This window comes from Wolffia australiana, chromosome 10 (genome assembly GCF_029677425.1).
Source record: "Wolffia australiana isolate 7733 chromosome 10, ASM2967742v1".
NCBI classification, from domain to species: Eukaryota; Viridiplantae; Streptophyta; class Magnoliopsida; order Alismatales; family Araceae; genus Wolffia; species Wolffia australiana.
In genome coordinates this window covers 15981812-16002084 of record NC_135844.1, presented here as the reverse complement: position 1 = coordinate 16002084, position 20273 = coordinate 15981812, and the positions used below count along the sequence as shown (strand labels likewise).

At 41.6% G+C, this 20273-nt stretch overlaps 1 protein-coding gene across 2 annotated transcripts; it reads right to left on the bottom strand.

Moving 5' to 3' along the window:
• Positions 1-3012: 3012 nt before the first annotated feature.
• On the bottom strand, positions 3013-3650 carry LOC144708520 (uncharacterized). Of its 2 annotated transcripts, none has more exons than XM_078581892.1 (2): positions 3505-3650; positions 3013-3415 (listed from the first exon to the last, which is right to left on the bottom strand). In XM_078581892.1, exons 1-2 carry the CDS (start codon positions 3599-3601, stop codon positions 3219-3221), a joined length of 294 nt encoding a protein of 97 aa, XP_078438018.1. In that variant the 5' UTR covers positions 3602-3650; the 3' UTR covers positions 3013-3218. The 2 variants fall into 2 exon arrangements, with proteins under 2 accessions (XP_078438018.1, XP_078438017.1); XM_078581891.1 differs by having other exon boundaries at positions 3496-3648.
• Positions 3651-20273: the final 16623 nt, after the last annotated feature.

Genomic DNA, 20273 nt, shown 5'->3' with positions numbered 1-20273 from the left:
GAGAAGAGAGAGTAGAAACGATGAGAGAATATGAAGAGAATATAGGTTCTCACTTTATTCAACCTGATCCTCAAAACAAGATCCTGAATTAGAAGTATAAAAAATTAAGGAAGAGTATTAACTATAGGGTTTTTAAACAACAGTGGTTGGTGAAGAAGGTAGAGATTTAGAGGGAGATAAGGGAAAGATAATCTATCTAATTTTTAGGGTATTTTTATGTCTGATAATAGAATCTGATCATTAGTTTACTTCCTTCTTGAATCAAGACAAGGGCTAGTACACTTCACCCTAGCTAAAGCAATTTAGAAGAACATGATTCATGATCAATGAAGAAAGAAACTAAAACTCAAAAAAAATACCGAGATAAAAGTTGATACAAGGAGAGCCCCCCTCTGAGCCCAGACTGTGGTCGAGCAACCAATAGTGAATAAAGAGAGAGAAAATTATGGATTTATACCTATGGTACAAGGGTGAGGCAATTCCACATCTGCCCCTACATATTCCTTAAATTTTCTTTGGTTTTGGCGCTCCTCTTGTCAATCCATCTATAGAGATGGAAAGAGGATACACTGAAAAACTTGCCCTCAAAATTTGAGCTCTATCCGACATTTGGAACTCGAGATATTAATGTTTAAATTAGATAAATCTAAGGCGTTTGATCCTTTTAGCTGTCTCTCTCTCCACAAAATTTACAGAAAAACCCCTACGCTTTGCAATATTTTATTTGGACGTGGATGTATAAATAGTTTGATATAAACCCCTCTGCTCCTATTTCACCTGGAAAATTGTAAAAAAAACCCTGTGTTCTTTCAAAAAAAGTTAAACACCAACAACTTCAAGAAAACAGGAGATTTGCGCCTGCGAAAACTACCGAAAGCAGTTTTAGAGCCCTTCTCTTCATGTTTTCCACAAAATAATTTCTAAACAATTCCAAAAAAATAGAAAAATCAGAAAAATACTGAAGAATATACTAACGAAAATGTGTTTCATTTTTGGTGCGATAACATTCAATTATAAACATTTTAGTGCATATAAAAATGCAAATGCATGAAATTAATAATGTAAATTACATGTTTTCATGATCCCTTTTAGACTTGTTCAGTTATTTTTTGAAGGATCATCTTTTTGTTTGGCTAAAACTCATCCAAATCAAAACCCTAGCATCATGGATCATCCGCATTGCTTTTCCAACCTTTTCTTGACACAAAACATTGTTAATTAGAGTGTAATTAACCTCGGAGTGGACAATTTTAATGGATAAATACATGTCGTGAGTAGTGAGGAGTTCTTGAAGAAACCAAGTCCATGGTAGGATTGTGATTTCAGTGAGTAAAATGATGACACATTGCGTTCAAGACACAAGAACCTAGAACTTAAGTTTCATCTTCGTCGGCCTCCATTTCCCCCACCTTTACTTCATTTTACACCACTTTTTCTCTCTAGACGTCCATTTTATATAGAGATTGAGAGAGAGAGACATATCAACCACGTTATAAGGAGAGAGGGAGCACGTGAGACGGTGAGAGAGAGAGAGTGTGTGATAAAGATAAAGAGAGGGAGCACCGGCAAGAGTGAGAGAAAGAGGAGAAGAGAGAGAGAGGGGTAGAGAGAGAGCGCAAGAGGGGAGAAAGAGAGAGAGAGAGAGGGAGAGGGCGATAGTGGAGAAAGAGAGAGAGAGAGAGAAATATCGACAGGGAAAAAAGAGAGAGAAAGAGCGAGCGGGAAGAAAGAGAGAGAGACAGCGAGGGGGGAAAAAGAGAGAGAGAGAAAGAGACAGCCAGGGGGAAGAAGAGAGAAAGAAAAAGAAACAGCGAGAGGGGAGAAAGAGAGAGTTAGAGGGGAGAAAGAGAGAGAGAGAGAGAAAGAGACAGCGAGACGGGAGAAAGAGAGAGAGAGAGAAAGAGACAGCGAGAGGGGAGAGAGAGAGAGAGAGAGAGAGAGAGAGGGAGAGGGGAGAGAGAGAGAGAGAGAGAGAGAGAAAGGAGAAAGAAAGAGAGAGAGAGAGAGATAAAGGAGAAAGAAAGAGAGAGAGAGAGAGATAAAGGAGAAAGAGAGAGAGAGAGAGAGAGAGAAAAAACAGAGAAAGAGAGAGAGAGAGAGAGAGAAAGGAGAAAGAGAGAGAGAGAGAGAGAGATAAAGGAGAAAGAAAGAGAGAGAGAGAGAGATAAAGGAGAAAGAAAGAGAGAGAGAGAGAGATAAAGGAGAAAGCAAGAGAGAGAGAGAGAGAGAGATAAAGGAGAAAGAAAGAGAGAGAGAGAGAGAGAGATAAAGGAGAAAGAGAGAGAGAGAGAGAGAGAGATAAAGGAGAAAGAAAGAGAGAGAGACAGATAAAGGAGAAAGAAAGAGAGAGAGAGAGATAAAGGAGAAAGAAAGAGAGAGAGAGAGAGAGAGATAAAGGAGAAAGCAAGATAGAGAGAGAGATAAAGGAGAAAGAAAGAGAGAGAGAGAGAGAGATAAAGGAGGAAGAGAGAGAGAGATAAAGGAGAGAGAGAGAGAGAGAGAGAGTGGACGGTGGCGGACGGACAGATGAGAAACAGCAGCAAGAGGGTGTCCCTCAGCGGTGGCGGTATTGGCTAAGGAGAAACCGAGGGGAGGAAATTTCTCAAACGAAAACTTTACTTCAAAGCAAATTGGCCACCTAAAACAAGTAGGAATTAGGGATCTTGTAGATCTATATAGAGGGAGAGAAAAATGAGAAGCGTGGGGTTGGATGGTAGTGACGGTGGCTTCTCCGATGGCATCCTTCCTACGCGTATACGTATGTGAGCCGTTCGTGGAGTTGAGTCATCTATGATGTTATCTCGACCACCCTCTCTTTCTCTCTCTCTCTCTATCTCTCTCTCTCTCTCTCTCCCTCTCTCTCTCTATCTCTCTCTCTCTCTTTACGGTCTATGGTCATAACTCTTGTTATCTCTCTGTTTTTCTTGTCACAAACTAGTCTGCACTCCCATTACATCATAACCCATAATCCACTACTGTCATTGCCTCCCACTATCTCCAAGCATAACAGTATTCGGCTAGCAAATAGTATACTACAACACTAAAAACAAAGACAGATGCAAGTTTACATAAGCCTTGCTTTTTTTACAACAGTCCTCGCAGAAACAAAAACATGACGACAACCCCAAAAGTGACGGCTACAGCGTCTAACTTGCAGCCCATTTCTATGCCATCTTATTTAACTACGATGTTCGTAGACAGCAAGGCACTGTCATTACTCACGGGCGGTTTCCCTTGGAGGCCTTGTCGTTCATGTAGGAACAGCAAAAACACACGCGGCGGAAATACTGTCGCCTGCAGCACAAACGTCGGCAGCGGGGGGGCCTATGCGGTGGAGGTCTAAACGGACCAGGAAATTGTTCCTCGACAACAAACTGACTGTCCGGTTCAATATCGAACTCCTCCACATCACTCTCTGCGCCAACAGATAAGCGTTTTAAGGTAGTAGAGCAGGCAGCAAATCAGAGAGAGGAATATATAAGGAATTTAACATACTTGTTTCACCTTTCTCTAATCCCTTCGATTCCGAGAGGAGAGCAGAGGAGTCGATGATCATGGCGATCAAGAGCAACCCCAGCAGCAGCAAAGCCTTGGAAGCCATCGGTTACTTCGGTGAAGTAAGATTAAGGAGAAGATGACTATTCTTTGCCTATGATGTGCTTTATTTATAGTCATCCCGCCTTGTTAGTTAATGTTGAGTTGTTGGGAAGACCTTAATGAAACTTTTATGTCTGTGTTTTGTGAGATGAAACGGCAGACAAGTTGAAGGCTTATCTTCTATGCGAATGCCCACAGGATGCGCTTCAAGCTAAACGACGGAGGTGACGCAGACAGGGTGAAGGAACTGATTCCGAACACGTTGTCATCGCACTGTAGAATCTTCGTCCTGTGTGTTTAGTTTGCCAGACACGACACTTGGAGTGGCAAGAAAATGGTGCACTGAGTCATCCAAATTCAACTGATAGGTGAGTGAAGAAAGTGACATGGATATGCATGAATGGGCGGTGTGAAATGAGTATGGAAGCATGAAGTTAGTCAATGGATTTTAATGGACGTGTCACTCGAATCTAGACTGATTCATTATTGCTGTGATACTCACAGACAAATGGCAGACTTTGAACCAAGGCATCTAAGAAAAGTGAAGTCAGAACGCTCACCTATCAGTTGACTAGTCGCATACTACTCATATAGTATTCTTCAAATTCCACTTATATGCCCTCAAAGATGCCTAAGTCGTTCTTGATTAAAGACACAAATTTTAATTGATCAAAGAGGAAATGGCCCTTTTAAGATTTTTAAAGAAGATTCAGTTTCTAAAAAACTTTCAAAGTCTTAGCATATACAAATTTTCTAAGTCGTTCATAGTAACTAGTATTTCTGGCGTTTTTTTATTTCTAAAAGAACTGGGAAATACGCAGCTTTTATTGTTTTTTGGTTGAATCCCAAGAATGAAAATGAAATTTTTATTTTGAAAGGGAAATTGTTCAGGCTCACGTGCGATGACGTAGTCAGTTACCCTAAAGAACACCTGGCAGTTAAACATCCGTTGCCTTATTTCGGGTCTGTTCATGACTGGATACTTGCTTGATTTTGTTTATTTGGACTTCTTTGTTTTCTAAACTTTCTGGATGAAGCATTATTAACGAGATTCAATACTCTTTTGACACGTAGTCTTTTACCCTTGGAGCTGTCATTGTCACCATTATGGTCAAATTTGAAAGCGTCGGCCTTCCACCTGTTTGTCGGCAAGATTGCGATAGCTTATGCGTTAAACACCTTCATTGGATAGATTTTCGATTAGATTTCACAAGGTCCGCCTCCAACCATCTGTTCAGCTTTGAAAATGTCTTATTAAATTCTTGCTTACTACTGTCTAATGGATAACTTTTGTTCTCCAGAGGTCGTAGATGGACCAGTCTACCATATTAGGAATCTCCAATTTGCATGAACAAGAGAAATTATTAAACGTCTACGAATCATTGCTTGGCGTCACGCATCCAAATAAGATATTTAATCAACGAAAACATGAAGTTTTGTTCTTCTGTTCGCGGGAGGAATCATACGCGATGTGTTGGTGATGCACAATGGAAGATATCATAAGGTGAAGAGAGAAAGGGATATGTTCAGAGAGAAAGAGGGAGGAAGAGTGTCAGGACACCTGGGAAGTGCATTTGGGGATCTGTAGATAATTTAACGTGCAAACGTTGACGGGTTCCTTTAGTGCCCAGAGATGCCATCTTTTCAATTTGCACTCCTTGCTATCATAATATTGAAAATCTTATTAGGGCATTAAATATTTAAAAATATGTCAGATGTTGATTGGTCGTTGTAGACCCTCATTTGCAAATACAATTTGTGCGCCGCAATGGTTGATCGTTAACCATTAAATTTGAAAGCAGCCATGGCGGAATCAAAACAAAGCCAGAAAGCCCTAAAATAATTCTCAAAAAACTTAATTCATAGAATCTAAACCATATTTTTTGAATTCCAGTAATATATCTATGGATATAAGGACAGAAAATTGATTAAAAACTTCAACTTGAATAAATATTCATATAAACATGGTTCGTGCATCATCCATAAAAATGTCAATAACTTGATAAAAGTAAGAATATCATGCGGACTTCTATTTAAACGCAATAATCTTCATAACGATAAAATATGATTATTTAACATAAAAATATAAAAATTCATTGTATTGACGTAATAAGTAGAAGTTTATGAGTATAGTGCAGGGACGCGGACGGACTAATTTTTCGTTCCGTATGACAAAAATCGTCCGGTCCCTAAGAGTCAGACGATTTTTTGGACGAAAAATCATCCGCTGGACGTTGCGACAGGACGATATTTGTCCTATGGGATGAAAAATTTGTCCGTCTGGCTTGCTTGGACGGTTGACGGACGATTTTAGACGGTAAAAATTTGAAAAAATGATTATTTAGTCCCCTACGAAATGTAAGGTTTATGAATTAAACTAAACTTCCTAATACAGGGTAACTAATTTTTTTATTAGAATTGAGTTCATTTCCATTTTATTCAATCAAATTTATTTGGGTAATTTACTAAATAAACATTAATTATAGATGTGGAGAAATATTATGTGTATGGGTTCAATTTTAAATGCTTAACTATATATACGGTGAAATTAATTGTAGCATTGCTGAAAAAATTAAGAAATTGCATTATTACTTATTATTCTCGACCTATTAAAATATTACGTTCATGGGTTACATTTTGGTTACTTAAGTCACCTAATATTGAAAACCGATACCTAAAAGGGCGGTTCCCTAAGAATTTTTATATTGTTCTTTCTTGAGGTTAATCACTTGTTCTGAGTATGTAAAAATAAAATAAAAATGACAAACTTTTAATTTTTCAAATTCAAATAAGTTGTAGACATCAACTTAAATGTTCAATCAGTATTTAAAGTATTTTCAGTAAGAAGGAAGTAGACGAACAATACGACGCAGAAGGGCGGTAAGCACCGGAGCGGCACCGTAGCCGCACCATAGATGCACCGTAGCCGTACCATAGCCACACCATAGCCGCCTCCTCACAACCAAAGGCCAGCCACTTCCTGAAGGTAAATAGAGTGATTGATGTGAGTTATAATTGACTATTCAATAAGAACCAAAATATATGACAAAATTATCCTGAACCAAGATATATCTCAACGGTTCGGAATGTGTTCATCGGAGGGAAGCACATCGGTGGATGCGACAATAAGAACCGTTGGCCCCCCATGTTCTTATGTGCTCGGATCATTGACTTTGACTCGTCTTATTGCACTGCCTTTGACATGTTTGTAGCTTTGACCGGCATACACGGTGGGGGGAAGCTTGTGCCCTTCTTGATAGAATGTGGCGCCCTTATCAGTCCACCAGCTTGGGGAAACAAGAACAGTATCTTGTTTTCATTTTACTTATATGAATATTGCACGATGATGTGTTGCTTCTATAGATTTTCTGTATTTCTACTGGAGGTTGTTCATTGCAAGGAAAACTGGGTAATTTATTTGAGCGATAAATTCATGCTGGAATATTTCAACGAAAACTCACAGGTGATGGAGTCATGCCGAAAAATATCAACTTTGAGCAATAAGACACATCAACATATCTAAACTAATTGTTCAGAAAAAATTAAACGAAACCTGATTCATGTTTTTCTTAGTCTCCATTTTTTGCCAAGAAATACAGCATTTATCGTGATCAATACATTACTAGAACGAAATTCTACTACTATACGTAAGAGCTCAAGAATAATCAGAACAAGTCAAGGGCAAAATTTGCAGAGCAAAAACTGAGTCAAGTTTATCTTAGTATTTGTTTTTAACCAAATTTGAAATAATCGTCGGTAGAGAGAGAGAGAGTGAAGAGGAAATAGAACTTATAGTGACGGTTTGAATGGATGAGTGAATGAGACAGCGCAATCATATTGCCTCCCCCGTTACTCTATAACATGAAATGTAGAGAGAGCCAATAAAAGAGAAACATGTTTCTGAAAAATGGAAAGCGATATAGCGTAACCCACCAACACCCGAGCTGTCATCATCATCGGAGTCATCATCGGAGTCGTCGGAGTCCCACTCTACATGACGGAACCATGAGCGAAGCGTCATCAACATCTCAATGCTCTCCGCATCGAGCCGTGATCTTCGGTACGTTGTGATGCCTCGATGGACTGAAAAAAGCCGCTCCACTAGTGCACTGGTCGGACTCACGTCAAGGAATTGGCGAGCAATTACTGTCAAATTTGGCAAGTACCGCATTTCGACATCCTTCCAGCAACCTAGAGGGTTGTCCTCCTCCTCATTGCATGGGATGTTAAGATACGTATCCAGCTCTTGCCTCGGCGTTGAACGTGGTCGTTGACGATTGCACGGACGCGTATATTGCTGTTTGGATGAATATTTCTTTGGACGTCGACTTACCGACAACATTCCCCGCTCAGAGTTGCATTCTTCTGCTTTCATCGTAGCTGTAGAATCCAATAGACTGCCAAGATAGGAAAGCACACTCTGTCTACACGACGGATCAACCACACCTAATTTTGAGAACAGATCTAATGTCGCCGCTGTAGCGACGGTATTATTGCCCCAAAGTACCATTGCATACTACATCAATTTGCTATGCATAGCACCACACGCTGACCGCACGGCATTCCGTCGATCAGCATCCAATGCAGCCCCTGCACTTTTTGTAGCATGCTCAAGGTGATTCGTCACTTCTCTGACTAATGACGTTACTTCAGTTATTGGCAAGTTCTTCGTCGACCAGACAAAGTCAGTTCCCTGTCATAGTGGCCCAAGGATGCCCGGGTATTCGTCTATCAACTCCTAGTCCTTGTGACATAGGCCGTAATCTCTGGTGGTCGTGGAAAGGAACTGCATAGCCATGTGGTCCAGGACATCTTTCTTACCAAGAGCACGCTCTAACATCGTGAAAGTGGAGTTCCACCGCGTTGGGCAGTCGATCTTTATCTTGTTTGAATCTGGTAAACATATCAACATATTTTTCCATACGCTGTGTCGATCCCTGAATGGCATTCACAATGGCTCTCACGCGTGAAACGACTTCCCCCAAAGGTGCAACTAGTGCCGCAATATCTTCCTCGACATCTGAATTAGTTGGGTCTTCCGTGTCCAACGGTGTTACTGGGCGAAGATCTCGGACACGTAACAAATTAGATGTATGGGGTTCTGGATTGCGAATGACTTTGAGTCCGGCCTGGACTACAAGGTTCAGTACATGGGCAAAGCATGGTACATGTCGGTCCATGGTGAATTGGGGGTTTACTATCTTCAATTGATCCACAATGGAGGCAATCATTGTTATGTTGTTGGACACATTGTCCATGGTGATGGTACATATCTTCCACTCAATGTCGTAATGATATGCATCTTCCACGATGATCATCGCTAAGTTTGAGCTGCTATGGGGTCCCTTGATCTATCGCAGTCCTAGAAGAAGCTAACATAGCTTCCAGTCGTTTTCGATCCAATGGGCCATGATTCCTAAAAGGGCGATGTTGTTTTGGGATGTCCAAGCATCCACACTAAGTGATACGCTCGAGACGTCTGCAAACATCTCCACCAGTTTCCCTTGAACATCAGTGTACATCCTTTCAACCGTTGCCTAGACCGCATCCGGACCAGGGATGTCCCCCACCACCTGTGTCCCATTGAACCACAGTCTTTGGAAAGTCTTCTTCTTCACAAGACCCCAAGGAAGATTGTTGTCACAGATGAACCTAACGAACTCCTCTTTTGTCTGCTCCATGGTGATGTCGCGTAAGTATAACTTACGTGACAGTAGTTTGTTGTGGAGAATGGTTCTCTGGTTCAGCTTGCGTCCCCTAATTTCGTCCTGAAATTTGTGGTGCACCTTCTCCAGATGTCCCCAAAATACATTTGTGCTCTTGTCTTTATACCTCCTGATGACGACCTTACATATGGGGTTCTTTGCTTGACATAGCGTGCACTCATACTTGTCCGGGCCAACTTCAACAAAATGATCCAAAACTTTTGACCGATTACGTCTTCCGCTATGCGTTGATAGCTTATCATCAACCTCGATTACGATGCAATCTGCGAACATCAATGGCGTAGCCTTAGCCATCGATTTTGGGGGCAGTAGTAGAAGGGGATTCCATTACTCTACCTGGGCAATTAACAAGACTCAATCATTTATAAAATACATGTCAGTTATAGCATGATTAAATTCAGTCGATCAGGAAATTGAGTAAATAATTGCAATCACATGAAATCTGGCAGATATTTTCCTCATGCAGAAACACATTTGCCATTACCATGGTTGCTTCATCAACATTTACAGAAATCCTCAGAAATCCTTAACCAAACTAAAACACAGCAATCAATAAAGTCGAATAATATATTCAAATAAAAATTCATACAGTCGCAATCCATCAAAGGCAGTAAAGGACCAAAAACATTTGAACAAAAATTAATCATTATATCGTATCCCAAGAGGTAACTTCATTTAAAATGCTAAAGATAAAGATAGAGAGAAGAGATAATGCTAGAGAAGGAGAGGAGTAACGCTAGATAGAGGAAAACCCATTCACTTCAACAACAACTGTGTTCTTCCCCGTTACTAGAGATATTTAAAGAAACAGGAGTCTTAAATGTTTTAACCAACTAAGCATGGGGGCTTACCAACTGGTAAGGCCCCCATGGAGAGTCGTAACTCTCGCCATATGTGACGTATGCGTCACACGCAATACGTATTTCTATATGATTGTTCAACTCCCACGGGGTTCAGAAGATTCAACTCCTTTGAAAAAGAGAGTGGCTTCAATGCAGCTTGGTTCTAAACATGTCATGGTCGTTACTCGACTAGCCATCCATTGCCACCGCTATCCGCCAAGGGGGATGTAGTTGTCCGTGAACCCGTGATGACGTGGTCGTAGCGAAAAGGTTGGGCTACCATAGCTCGTACTTGGCCAATCATCTCCTGAGAAAGGCTATGGGCTTCCCAAAAAGCTGTATCCTTGAAATAATTTTCGGGTATCTTCTGACGGGGATCCGGAACCCCGAAAAGGAAGGGCCGTAGGCGGGAGAGAAGACGGTGTGCACTTTCCATAATTAGCGTGTGTTGACGGGGCGGCTTGAAGAAGAGGTACACCCTCTCTCCGTCGCTTGTTATTTTACCTTCTATAGTATACTTTCGTCTTGATTCCACCACACTCGGGATAGGTGGGTGAGAGAGGAAAGAATTGAGAGAAAACTGCGATGTAAACAAGTGTCTTACATATACGGACGAGTCCGTCCGTTTGTGTGAGCCATACGGATTGATTCCGTCTGACTAGGTTTAAGAGGGCATCGTCGCCGTCACCTGATGCCCCGTCCATGCTCAGAGCTCGACACCTCCCTCGAGTCAGAGCCTGCACGTATGACACGTAGGATGCATATTCATCACGTCTTAGTTACATTTACCCGTTAAGGATTATCTGTCGGTCGACAACACCGTCGACGTTCGATACCACTTTCTTATCTTGGTACCAAGCCATCATACTCAGACGATGTCTTCAACGACGTCCGGCATCATTTGTGCATACACCGACCACTTTGTTCCAGCATACTTGATCCATAAATGTTCCCAATTATCTATTTGTACCCATGTCATATGCTCTCTCTCTCTCTCTCTCTCTCTCTCTCTCTCTCTCTCTCTCTTTCTGTGGACTACATCATACGTCTCATTATCCTTAATTCCAGATCATGAGAAAGCTTTTTTAACTAGGTCAAGAACTTCATATGCTCCATTGGACTCACTTGGTCTAGTAGATAAACTCCTAGCTTTATAAATAATCCATCACTCTTATCTGGCTCTAACTCTGTCTTGTAATTCTCGTGAAAATATATCATAGTTCCATAATTGTTGAACCATGTCTCTTTTCTCTCTCTTCTTTATCTTCTCTCTCTTACCCATTGTGAGTGGGCCACGCTATATAAGTGGCCCACATGGGCGAATTCTCTTCTCACGTCATAGCTCCTTAATGAGCCCCACACGTGGGACACTTGTAAGGAGGGGCCTTTAAAGGGCCCCAAACCCTAGCCATTTTTAGTGAGTTTTTTCTCTTCCTTTCCAAAGGGTGCCGACCTAAGAGGAGCTCTCTCCCTCTCTCACTCTTCTCAGAACTAGTCAACATGGTATCAGAGCGTTCTCTTCTCTGATTATCTCTCTTTGGTGGGGCTTGGAGCTTGTCTGCAGAGGCAGGTCATCCTCTAGCTCTGTTCTCAGCTGTCTGAAGCAGTCCAGTCATCACTTCTCTGCTGTCTCTTGGTGCTGGTGCTGGCGCAGTGGAAGCGTGGTGGAGTCCCTCATCCATGGCAAGTCAAGGTGATGCTAGTGGTGTCCAGGGTGACCAAGGAAGTGAAATGAGAGGAGCAGATTTGATTCAAATGCAGGAGTTCGGGAGGCCAGCTATCGTCCTCCCCCCATCAGAGGTTAAATTTGATGGGGGGAACATGTTCGAGTGGTCCAAGATGGTCACCCTGATTGTCTATGGATGTTTTCTGGGAGAACACTTGACTGATCTACCCAGAACAGTGGCGGATCCGGACTTCAGGAGGTGGAAAGCTGAGGAATCTCTCATCCTTGGATGGATGTTGAGGTCAATGACGCCTGAGATGCGTAGGGACTTCTTGTACTGTGAGACAGTGAAGGAACTGTGGGACGAAATTCAGAAATACACTGCTGAACAGTCCCCTGACTAGAGAATTTATGAGCTAAAGGTGCAAGAGACGATGGCTCGTCAAGGAGGTGAAACTGTCCGCCAATACTCATCAAGACTAAAGTCTGTGTGGAGAGAGATCGACCATCTATGGCCAACTCAGAATCCACAATCAGTAGAGCGTCAGTACATTCTGAAGCAGAGGATCTTTACGTTCTTGATGGGGCTAAATCCAGTCTATGAATCTGTAAGAAGCCAACTCCTCCATCGCGAGAAGTTACCTACGCTGGAAGAGTCCATTAGTGCTATTCTAGAAGCCGAGAGCCGACTCGGGGTAACTTCGGATTCCCAGGGACAGAAATCCGCTGCACTTCTCACAAAGAAACCAGAGAATCGAGTTAACCCGATAAGGAGTTGGACGGTACGTCCGGCTCAGCCAATCCCAGCAGCCGGAGCAGAAAGTGAGGACGGCCGTGACGCACTTTTCTGCAATTAGTGCAAGAAGCGTCGCCACACAAAAGAGAACTGGTGGAAATTGGCGTGGAAAAACACGAATTCTGGCTCCGGGAGAAAAGCCTTGGTGGCTGCGACGACTCCGCAGAATACTGTGGCTGTAGTAGGAAGTCTGGAAGTCGAAGAAGTCCAAGAGCGGCTGAGCTCCGCTGCCCTCGTGAAGTCAGGTAACACCTTTTTTCCCGAATGGGTTGCCGACACACGAGCCACAGATCATATGTCCCCGGAAGAGTCTCTCTTCCAACTCTACATGGTGGCAGAAGGCCCTCACAGAGTTCAAACTGCTGGTGGAGGGTCCCTAGCAGTCAAAGGAGTAGGGGACATCTCAGTTCATTCTCTTGGGACCCTCAAGAGGGTCCTGCTTGTTCAAGATCTTAGAGCAAACCTTATCTCCATTCAGAAACTCGTTGATGACTATGGGTGGAGATTTGTCCTTGACAGTGACAGTTGTTTTCTCTATGAAAAGGTCTCCGGGAAGAGGATTTCATCCTTTAGACGCGAAGGTGGTTTGCTCCTCCTTGATGCTCCGATGCGGTAGTGCTGGTGACGCAGCAAGGACGGACCGGGGAGGAGAGGGTGATGCGTCTACACCAGCAGATGGGGCACCCTCCATTCGACCTACTTAAGACTTGCTATCCTGCTTTGTTTTGTGATGTTCTGAAGGACAAATTGTTTTGTGAGGCTTGTCATCTGGCCAAACATCGCCGTTCCATTTATAGATCGATAGAAGAACGTTGTTTGTCTCCGTTTGAATGCATCCACAGCGATGTGTGGGGACCCTGCCCCACGACGAGTCTCACAAGTTGTCGGTGGTTTGTGATCTTTGTTGACGACTGCACGAGGACCATGTGGACGTATCTGCTGAGGTCCAAGGCAGAGGTATCACAGATCATGATACTGTTTTGTGAAATGATTTCGACGCAATTCGGGAGGACAGTGAAGAGATTCAGAACTGATAATGGTTCTGAATATTTCAACGCTATAGTGGGTTCCTATCTATCGGCTCGGGGAATCCTACACGAATCATCATGTGTTAACACTCCGCAGCAAAATGGACTGGCAGAACGCCGTCTTGGCTATACTTTGGCTATGACATGTTCGCTGTTATTTCAAACGAACCTCCCGAAGCACTACTGGGGAGAGGTAGTACTCACATCCACATATCTGATGAACAGGACTCCGATGAAGGTAATTGGGTACCAGACCCCGTTGGGCCTGCTGAGTGCCGCATTCCCAGGACTGAAATTGTTCTCCGGATTACCAGCCCGCATATTTGGTTGCACCGTCTTTGTGCATCAAAGTTCTGGAAAATTAGACCCCAGAGCCATCAAATGCGTCTTCGTTGGGTACTTAGGGACTCAAAAAGGGTATCGGTGCTACCACCCCACCTCCCGAAAGTTCTATGTGTTTGCTGATGTTATCTTCCATGAGTCAGAACCATTCTATTCATCATAGAAGACCACGAAGGAGGCTGCAGAGGTTGCAAATGCAACAGGACTGCAGTTTCTGTCCCTTCCAAGCTGGCAGTTCAGCGGGCCGAGCCTAGTTGCGCAGTCGGAAGATGCTGTGAACTCAGATGAGCCCTCACGTGGGACAGAAGATGTTACTGAAGAAATGGAAGAAAGGGAAGCTGCTGTTGAAGAGCCAGAGGGTGAGGAACATGAGGTATCAAACCCGCCTCTAGAGGATGCTGAAACAGTCCCTGCAGCACCAGTGGACGGGAGCCAATCACGAGAAGCAGCCCAGGACGATTTGGGGTGGCCTATTGCATTGAGGAAAGGCATCTGGTCTTGTCGTTCCACTGTGAGATATCCCATTGGACAGTATGTGAGATATGAGAATCTGGGGGAAAGCTATAAGAGTTTCCTGACGTCTCTAGGGGATGTGGTCATCCCTACACGAGTGTAGGAGGCCCTCCGAGACCCAGGATGGAAGGCTGCAATGGACGAAGATATGGCTGCCCTAGAGAGGAATGACACATGGGACATTGTTTGCCTACTAAAGGGAAAACGAGTAGTGGGATGTAAATGGGTATTCGCACCTAAATTCAACTGTAGTGGTGTGTTGGAAAGACTCAAGGCCAGACTAGTGGCAAAAGGCTATACACAAATGCAAGGAGTGGACTATGGGGAAACGTTTGCCCCCGTGGCAAAATTTAATACTGTTCGTGTTCTGATTGCGGTGGCAGCGAAGTGCAACTGGGACATTCTCCAGTTTGATGTTAAGAACGCATTCCTGCATGGGGAGCTCGAAAAAGAAGTGTATATGCAACTCCCTCCTGGATATCAACGGCCAGGCCAAGAAAACCGAGTATGTAAGTTGAAGAAGGCTCTCTACGGACTCAAGCAGTCCCCTAGGGCCTGGTTTGGGCGGTTCACGAAGACAATGTTGAACCTTGGCTATCACCAAGCACGAGGGGACCATACATTGTTCATCAAGCATGGGACAGCGGGCACAATTTCTATCCTCATTGTTTATGTGGATGATATTCTTATCACTGGCAGTGATGTAGAGGCAGTTCAACAACTAAGTGATGCTCTCTCCTGTCAATTCGATATGAAGAAGTTAGGGTTGTTGAAGTACTTTCTGGGCATCGAGGTTGCCCATTCCAGTGCTGGAATTTCTCTGAGTCAGCACAAGTATACCCTTGACTTATTGAAGGAAACTGGACAGTTTGGGTGGAAACCCGCCGCGACTCCTCTCGACCCAAATGTCAAGATCGAGAAAGGCGATGACGGAGCCGTAGTGGACAGAGGCTTCTATCAGAGGTTGATTGGGAAACTAATCTACCTAAACCATACACGGCCAGACATTTCATTTGCTGTCAGCTTACTCAGCCAGTTTATGAGCGAGCCTCATGAAATCCACCTACAAGCTGCGTTCCGGATCTTGGCATATTTGAAGTTCACAATCGGTCAAGGACTGCTATTCACTCGCGAAGGCGGTCTTACAGTAGAGGCATACACCGACTCTGATTGGGCAGGATCCGTGGTTGACCGGAGATCTACCTCGGGATGCTGTACCTTCATCGGCGGGAGCCTGGTTACTTCGAGGAGCAAGAAGCAGACAGAAGTGTCACTATCCAGTGCAGAGGCGAAACTCCGCGCCCTTAAAAGGGGTGTGTCAGAATGTCGTTGGCTGAAGCACCTCCTTGAGGATCTGTGCCTCTATGGGGACCAAGGCATCTCTCTCTACTGCGAAAATCAGTCAGCCCTTGCGATTGTCAAGAATCCGGTCCAGCATGACAGGATGAAGCACATGGCAATGAACCGCCATTATCTTGCAGAGAACATTGACAGGGGAAACATTCGCCCTGTGTTCGTCCCATCTACTGATCAGAAGGCAGACATCTTTAGGAAGGCCCTACCAATGGCACGGTTTCAGGATCTGGTGTTCAAGCTAGGCATGGTCAACATCCACACCTAGCTTGCGGGGGGGTGTTGAACCGTGTCTCTTTTCTCTCTCTTCTTTATCTTCTCTCTCTTACCCATTGTGAGTGGGCCACGCTGTATAAGTGGCCCACATGGGCGAATTCTCTTCTCACGTGGGAGCTCCTTAATGAGCCCCACACGTGGGACACTTGTAAGGAGGGGCCTTTAAAGGGCCCCAAACCCTAGCCATTTTTAGTGAGTTTTTTCTCTTCCTTTCCAAAGGGTGCCGACCTGAGAGGAGCTCTCTCCCTCTCTCCCTCTTCTCAGAACTAGTCAACATTTCAGAACTAATCCATCACTCTTATCTGGCTGTAACTCTGTCTTATAATTCTCGTGAAAATATATCATAGTTCCATAATAACACAATTCACACGAACACACCCAAGATTTGCAAGCATTGTATTAAAATACTCGTGAGAAATTTAAAAAATCCAAACTAAAAAAATATATATTTCACTTTTTTTATCAAAAATTTGATTGGATTGTGACATTACTTATAACTTGTCATCACTCAGTGCTGGTATCATTTGCCGATTATGCAGTGTACTTGGACAACAGTCAAAGTTTGCAAGTTAGTCAGTAGGACAACTATTTAGAGAGTAGGTTGGCTGAATCATGTAATGTAATTCTCTTATTTATCAAATTTTATGGGAATTGGAGATAAAATCATGAGAATGAGGATAAAATCCAGAAAAAGAATGTCTTGGAGCCTATAATATACTAATTAATTGAAAGAGTGCAATATCACAATATTGTGTAGATGGTATGAAGTATTTATACTAAATTTTCTGATATTAGAATACTTCATTTTAACTAGTTTCTTTTATACTAATGAATTTTCTTCTGATAAAGCATGAAAAACTCGTACAGGTTAAAACTATAAAGATATTCTTAAATATCAGTTCACCAAAAGTTATTTTATTATTACCTGCTTCTTGTGCATTCAAGCCTTAATTACCATGTGGCAAGGAAATTTTTATAAATATTTTTGCATAAATAAAATATTTAGAGTAACATTTTTTTGCCAAATTTCAATTTTACCATGAATCACGTAGGGGGCGACCACGTTTATGTAAGTCTTGCCTTAGAGGTGACGATGTTATTCTAAACACTCAACATAATCCAATTGGAGGAACCTGTACATAGCATCTTAACGAGCAATTTTGATTCCTATTCTATAATGCACCATAAAGTTTTGCTCCATTCAATAGAGAAAGCTGTCGTGTATCATCATATGTCTAGCTACCACTCAAGTAACAGTGTTATTCATAAAAAAACGGTGAAAGGTTGAGTATAAAACCATTTAGGGATCAATATAGATAGATTATGTGAACTTCCATTTAATAGAGTACCCACTATTTACCTTTGTTTAACTACACAAATGGTTTTGGGATAGATCATTATCGTCATATGAGCTCAAGTATATAGTACTCTTTAGTGTAAATTTGGTTAATGCCTTTCTCAAATATCCTTCAAATAGGAATTTCAGTTCTAAAAGTTCATCATGTATTGTCCATCATGTCAACAAAACCCTGCATCAGAATGTTTACGTGTTTGGATTTTCTACATTTATATGTAAGGAAATTTGAAGAGTATTTGTATTAGCCCTTGAAAAATGGAAAACAATGAAATCAATGATACCAAAATGATTTTTAGCTTGCAGTGACTAAGGTGGTGAGAGCTTCAGTATAAATATTTACCATGTTTATCATAAACTTCCGTTCCATCTAATTTGTGTGGTAAAGTAGATTAACATTGATATTTGGAGATGCACAAATTTAGTACATTTAATAAACATTAGCCTATGATCACGTAGTTAGGATTTTAATGGGACTCAAATTAATCATTCTATACGACATTATATGCTTATAGGGGGAGAAACCTTCAATCTCCTTCAGAATAGCAAAAACTATATTAGAACATGAATTTACATGACCAATTATCATATATTATCAAGAACCTATCTCATGGTATTTTCATCTTATTGTAATCCGTGATAATACTATAGTTTCCAACATTCATGTGCACTAGCGTGAAACTCAACCAACCAATTTTTTTGCTCTAAGCAATATGCCCATTACTTAATCGAATAGATTTGTGCACTGAGCTAGGTATTGGGTCCTTAGTCCCTTTTATTCAATAACTGAGACTTGTGATATACTTAACCCAACTGATATACATTTGGATCCTAAGATGATACCAATTGATAGGGAACGGCATGTCCGGGACGTGATGCCCCGGACGTGACGGAACAGATGATGATGCGTGACAAACAGTGACATGGCGAAATGTTCATCACGTCACCGTCTTGTCACACGTCCGAGGGTTTATAAAAAAATCCGTCACGTTCCCGTCACGTCACCGTTGATCATCGTTCTGTCATGTCACCATCGCCATGATGCCATCATAAACATAATGTAGTTTATTTTACTATGACAGAAATAATGTAGTTTATTTTACTATGTTAATAAACATAGTAAAATAAACCTATTTGTCTAATAGTCTGTGTCGAATACTTGAATGGTTGAACCGTCGAAGTCCCCTACTCCAGTCTCCCCTTAGGTTGAGTCGAACTGTCGAGGTAGAACTTGCCAGCCGCCACTCGCCAAGTCGAAGTTGGAAGTCGGAGTCGGAAGTTGGAAACCTCTCTGCTGTCGAAGTCAAACTCAAAGTCAAAACTTCGACCGTCGAAGATCATGTTTATCTTCTCTGGCAAGTTGCAGTTCTTTGCCCTCTCACAGTGAGTTGTGCTAAAAATTTTTGTTTTTCATGAAATTTGAGATAGGTGGAAAGAGATATATGGATGTCTGATATCGATTTTCAGTGGTTGTAAAATTTTCAGGCATGGATTTTAAGTTTTTTGAAATTTTACTTGCCGGTTTCATTACATGTTTGCGAATTTTTCAGTCTTGAATTTAAGGTATTTTTCATTTACTCGGCTTATCGATTTTCAGTGTTTGTGAAATTTTGAGATATGGATTTTCAGTGTATTGAAAGTACTCAACAGTTTGATTAGATGTTTGTGAAATGTGAATTTATCAGTCTTGAATTTTAATGTTACTTCAAATTCGAGACTGATAAATATATTTATATATATATATTACATTACTAGTTCTTAGTTCTTAGTTTTTTTTTCCTAGTTCAAGACATCATCATAGAATGTGTGGTTTAAAGAAGACATCACCTTGATTTTTATGGTGATTTTTTCTGAAATGATTATTTGAATCATTTGTATTACATATAATTGTGTGGTCATGTAAATGCCTCCTTGAAATCAAACTCATTATGTGACTATAATGGTGGAGTGATGTATATATATCCCTCGTCAAACATCCCAGAGTAATTACATAAACATCATGATTCTTACCACATTGATTTTTTTATTCGAAATTTGTGTCATGGAAGTGAGAAGTATGTGAACGGGAATATTTCAAAAAAATTTAAAATTTTTTGTCATGCACGGATGCAATATTCAAGCTTCAACTTTAGGTTACCAAGTTGAGATGGGTTCAGCTGGATGTGATCAAAATAATTCAGATCTAGATTCAGAGTGGTCTAAAATTCTCTTCTGGATAGATTTATTTTTGGAGAAGTTTCTCGTCTAACATTAAAGATGTATAGAGGCTCCAGAAATTTCACATAAAAGATGAGCATATCTAGTCGGCCCACAGGTGAAAAAAGGTCATTCTACCAGGTTGCATCGTATTTCCGATAAAAAAAATAAAAGGGAAAAATGATTTTTTGCAATTATGATACTGTTGTCTATTGGGGGGATGTGTTCTGATTTATTATGAAAACTGACAAACAAAAACATTTTCTGTAGTCTCATGCGTTACTATAAGCATCTAGTCATGTTCATCTATTCCCCTAGTTTCCTATTTATTTTGCCCTTTAATATATGTCAAAATGACATTGGTCGCTGATTCAAAGTATGGTTTACTTTGAAGGTGTCTGATATGCATATATATTTTTCATCTCCAAAAATTCATAAGCTCTCACTGATAATTTAGTAAAGTAAATGATCATTCTTCGTCGACAATATCGAATATTATATGAACATGCACCATCCCAAATCTCTCTGTTATACTATTGATTTCCATGGGTTGAATCGCGATATTAATCCCACTGATTTTACAC

What these genes read in the sequence shown, in the direction of transcription:
- LOC144708520 (XM_078581891.1), bottom strand. Translation starts at nt 3,601, where the DNA reads ATGGCTTCCAAGGCTTTGCTGCTGCTGGGGTTGCTCTTGATCGCCATG. An exon ending in ATTAGAGAAAGGTGAAACAA is followed by an intron (nt 3,416 to 3,495) that starts GTATGTTAAATT and finishes CTGTTGGCGCAG; the next exon opens with AGAGTGATGTGGAGGAGTTC.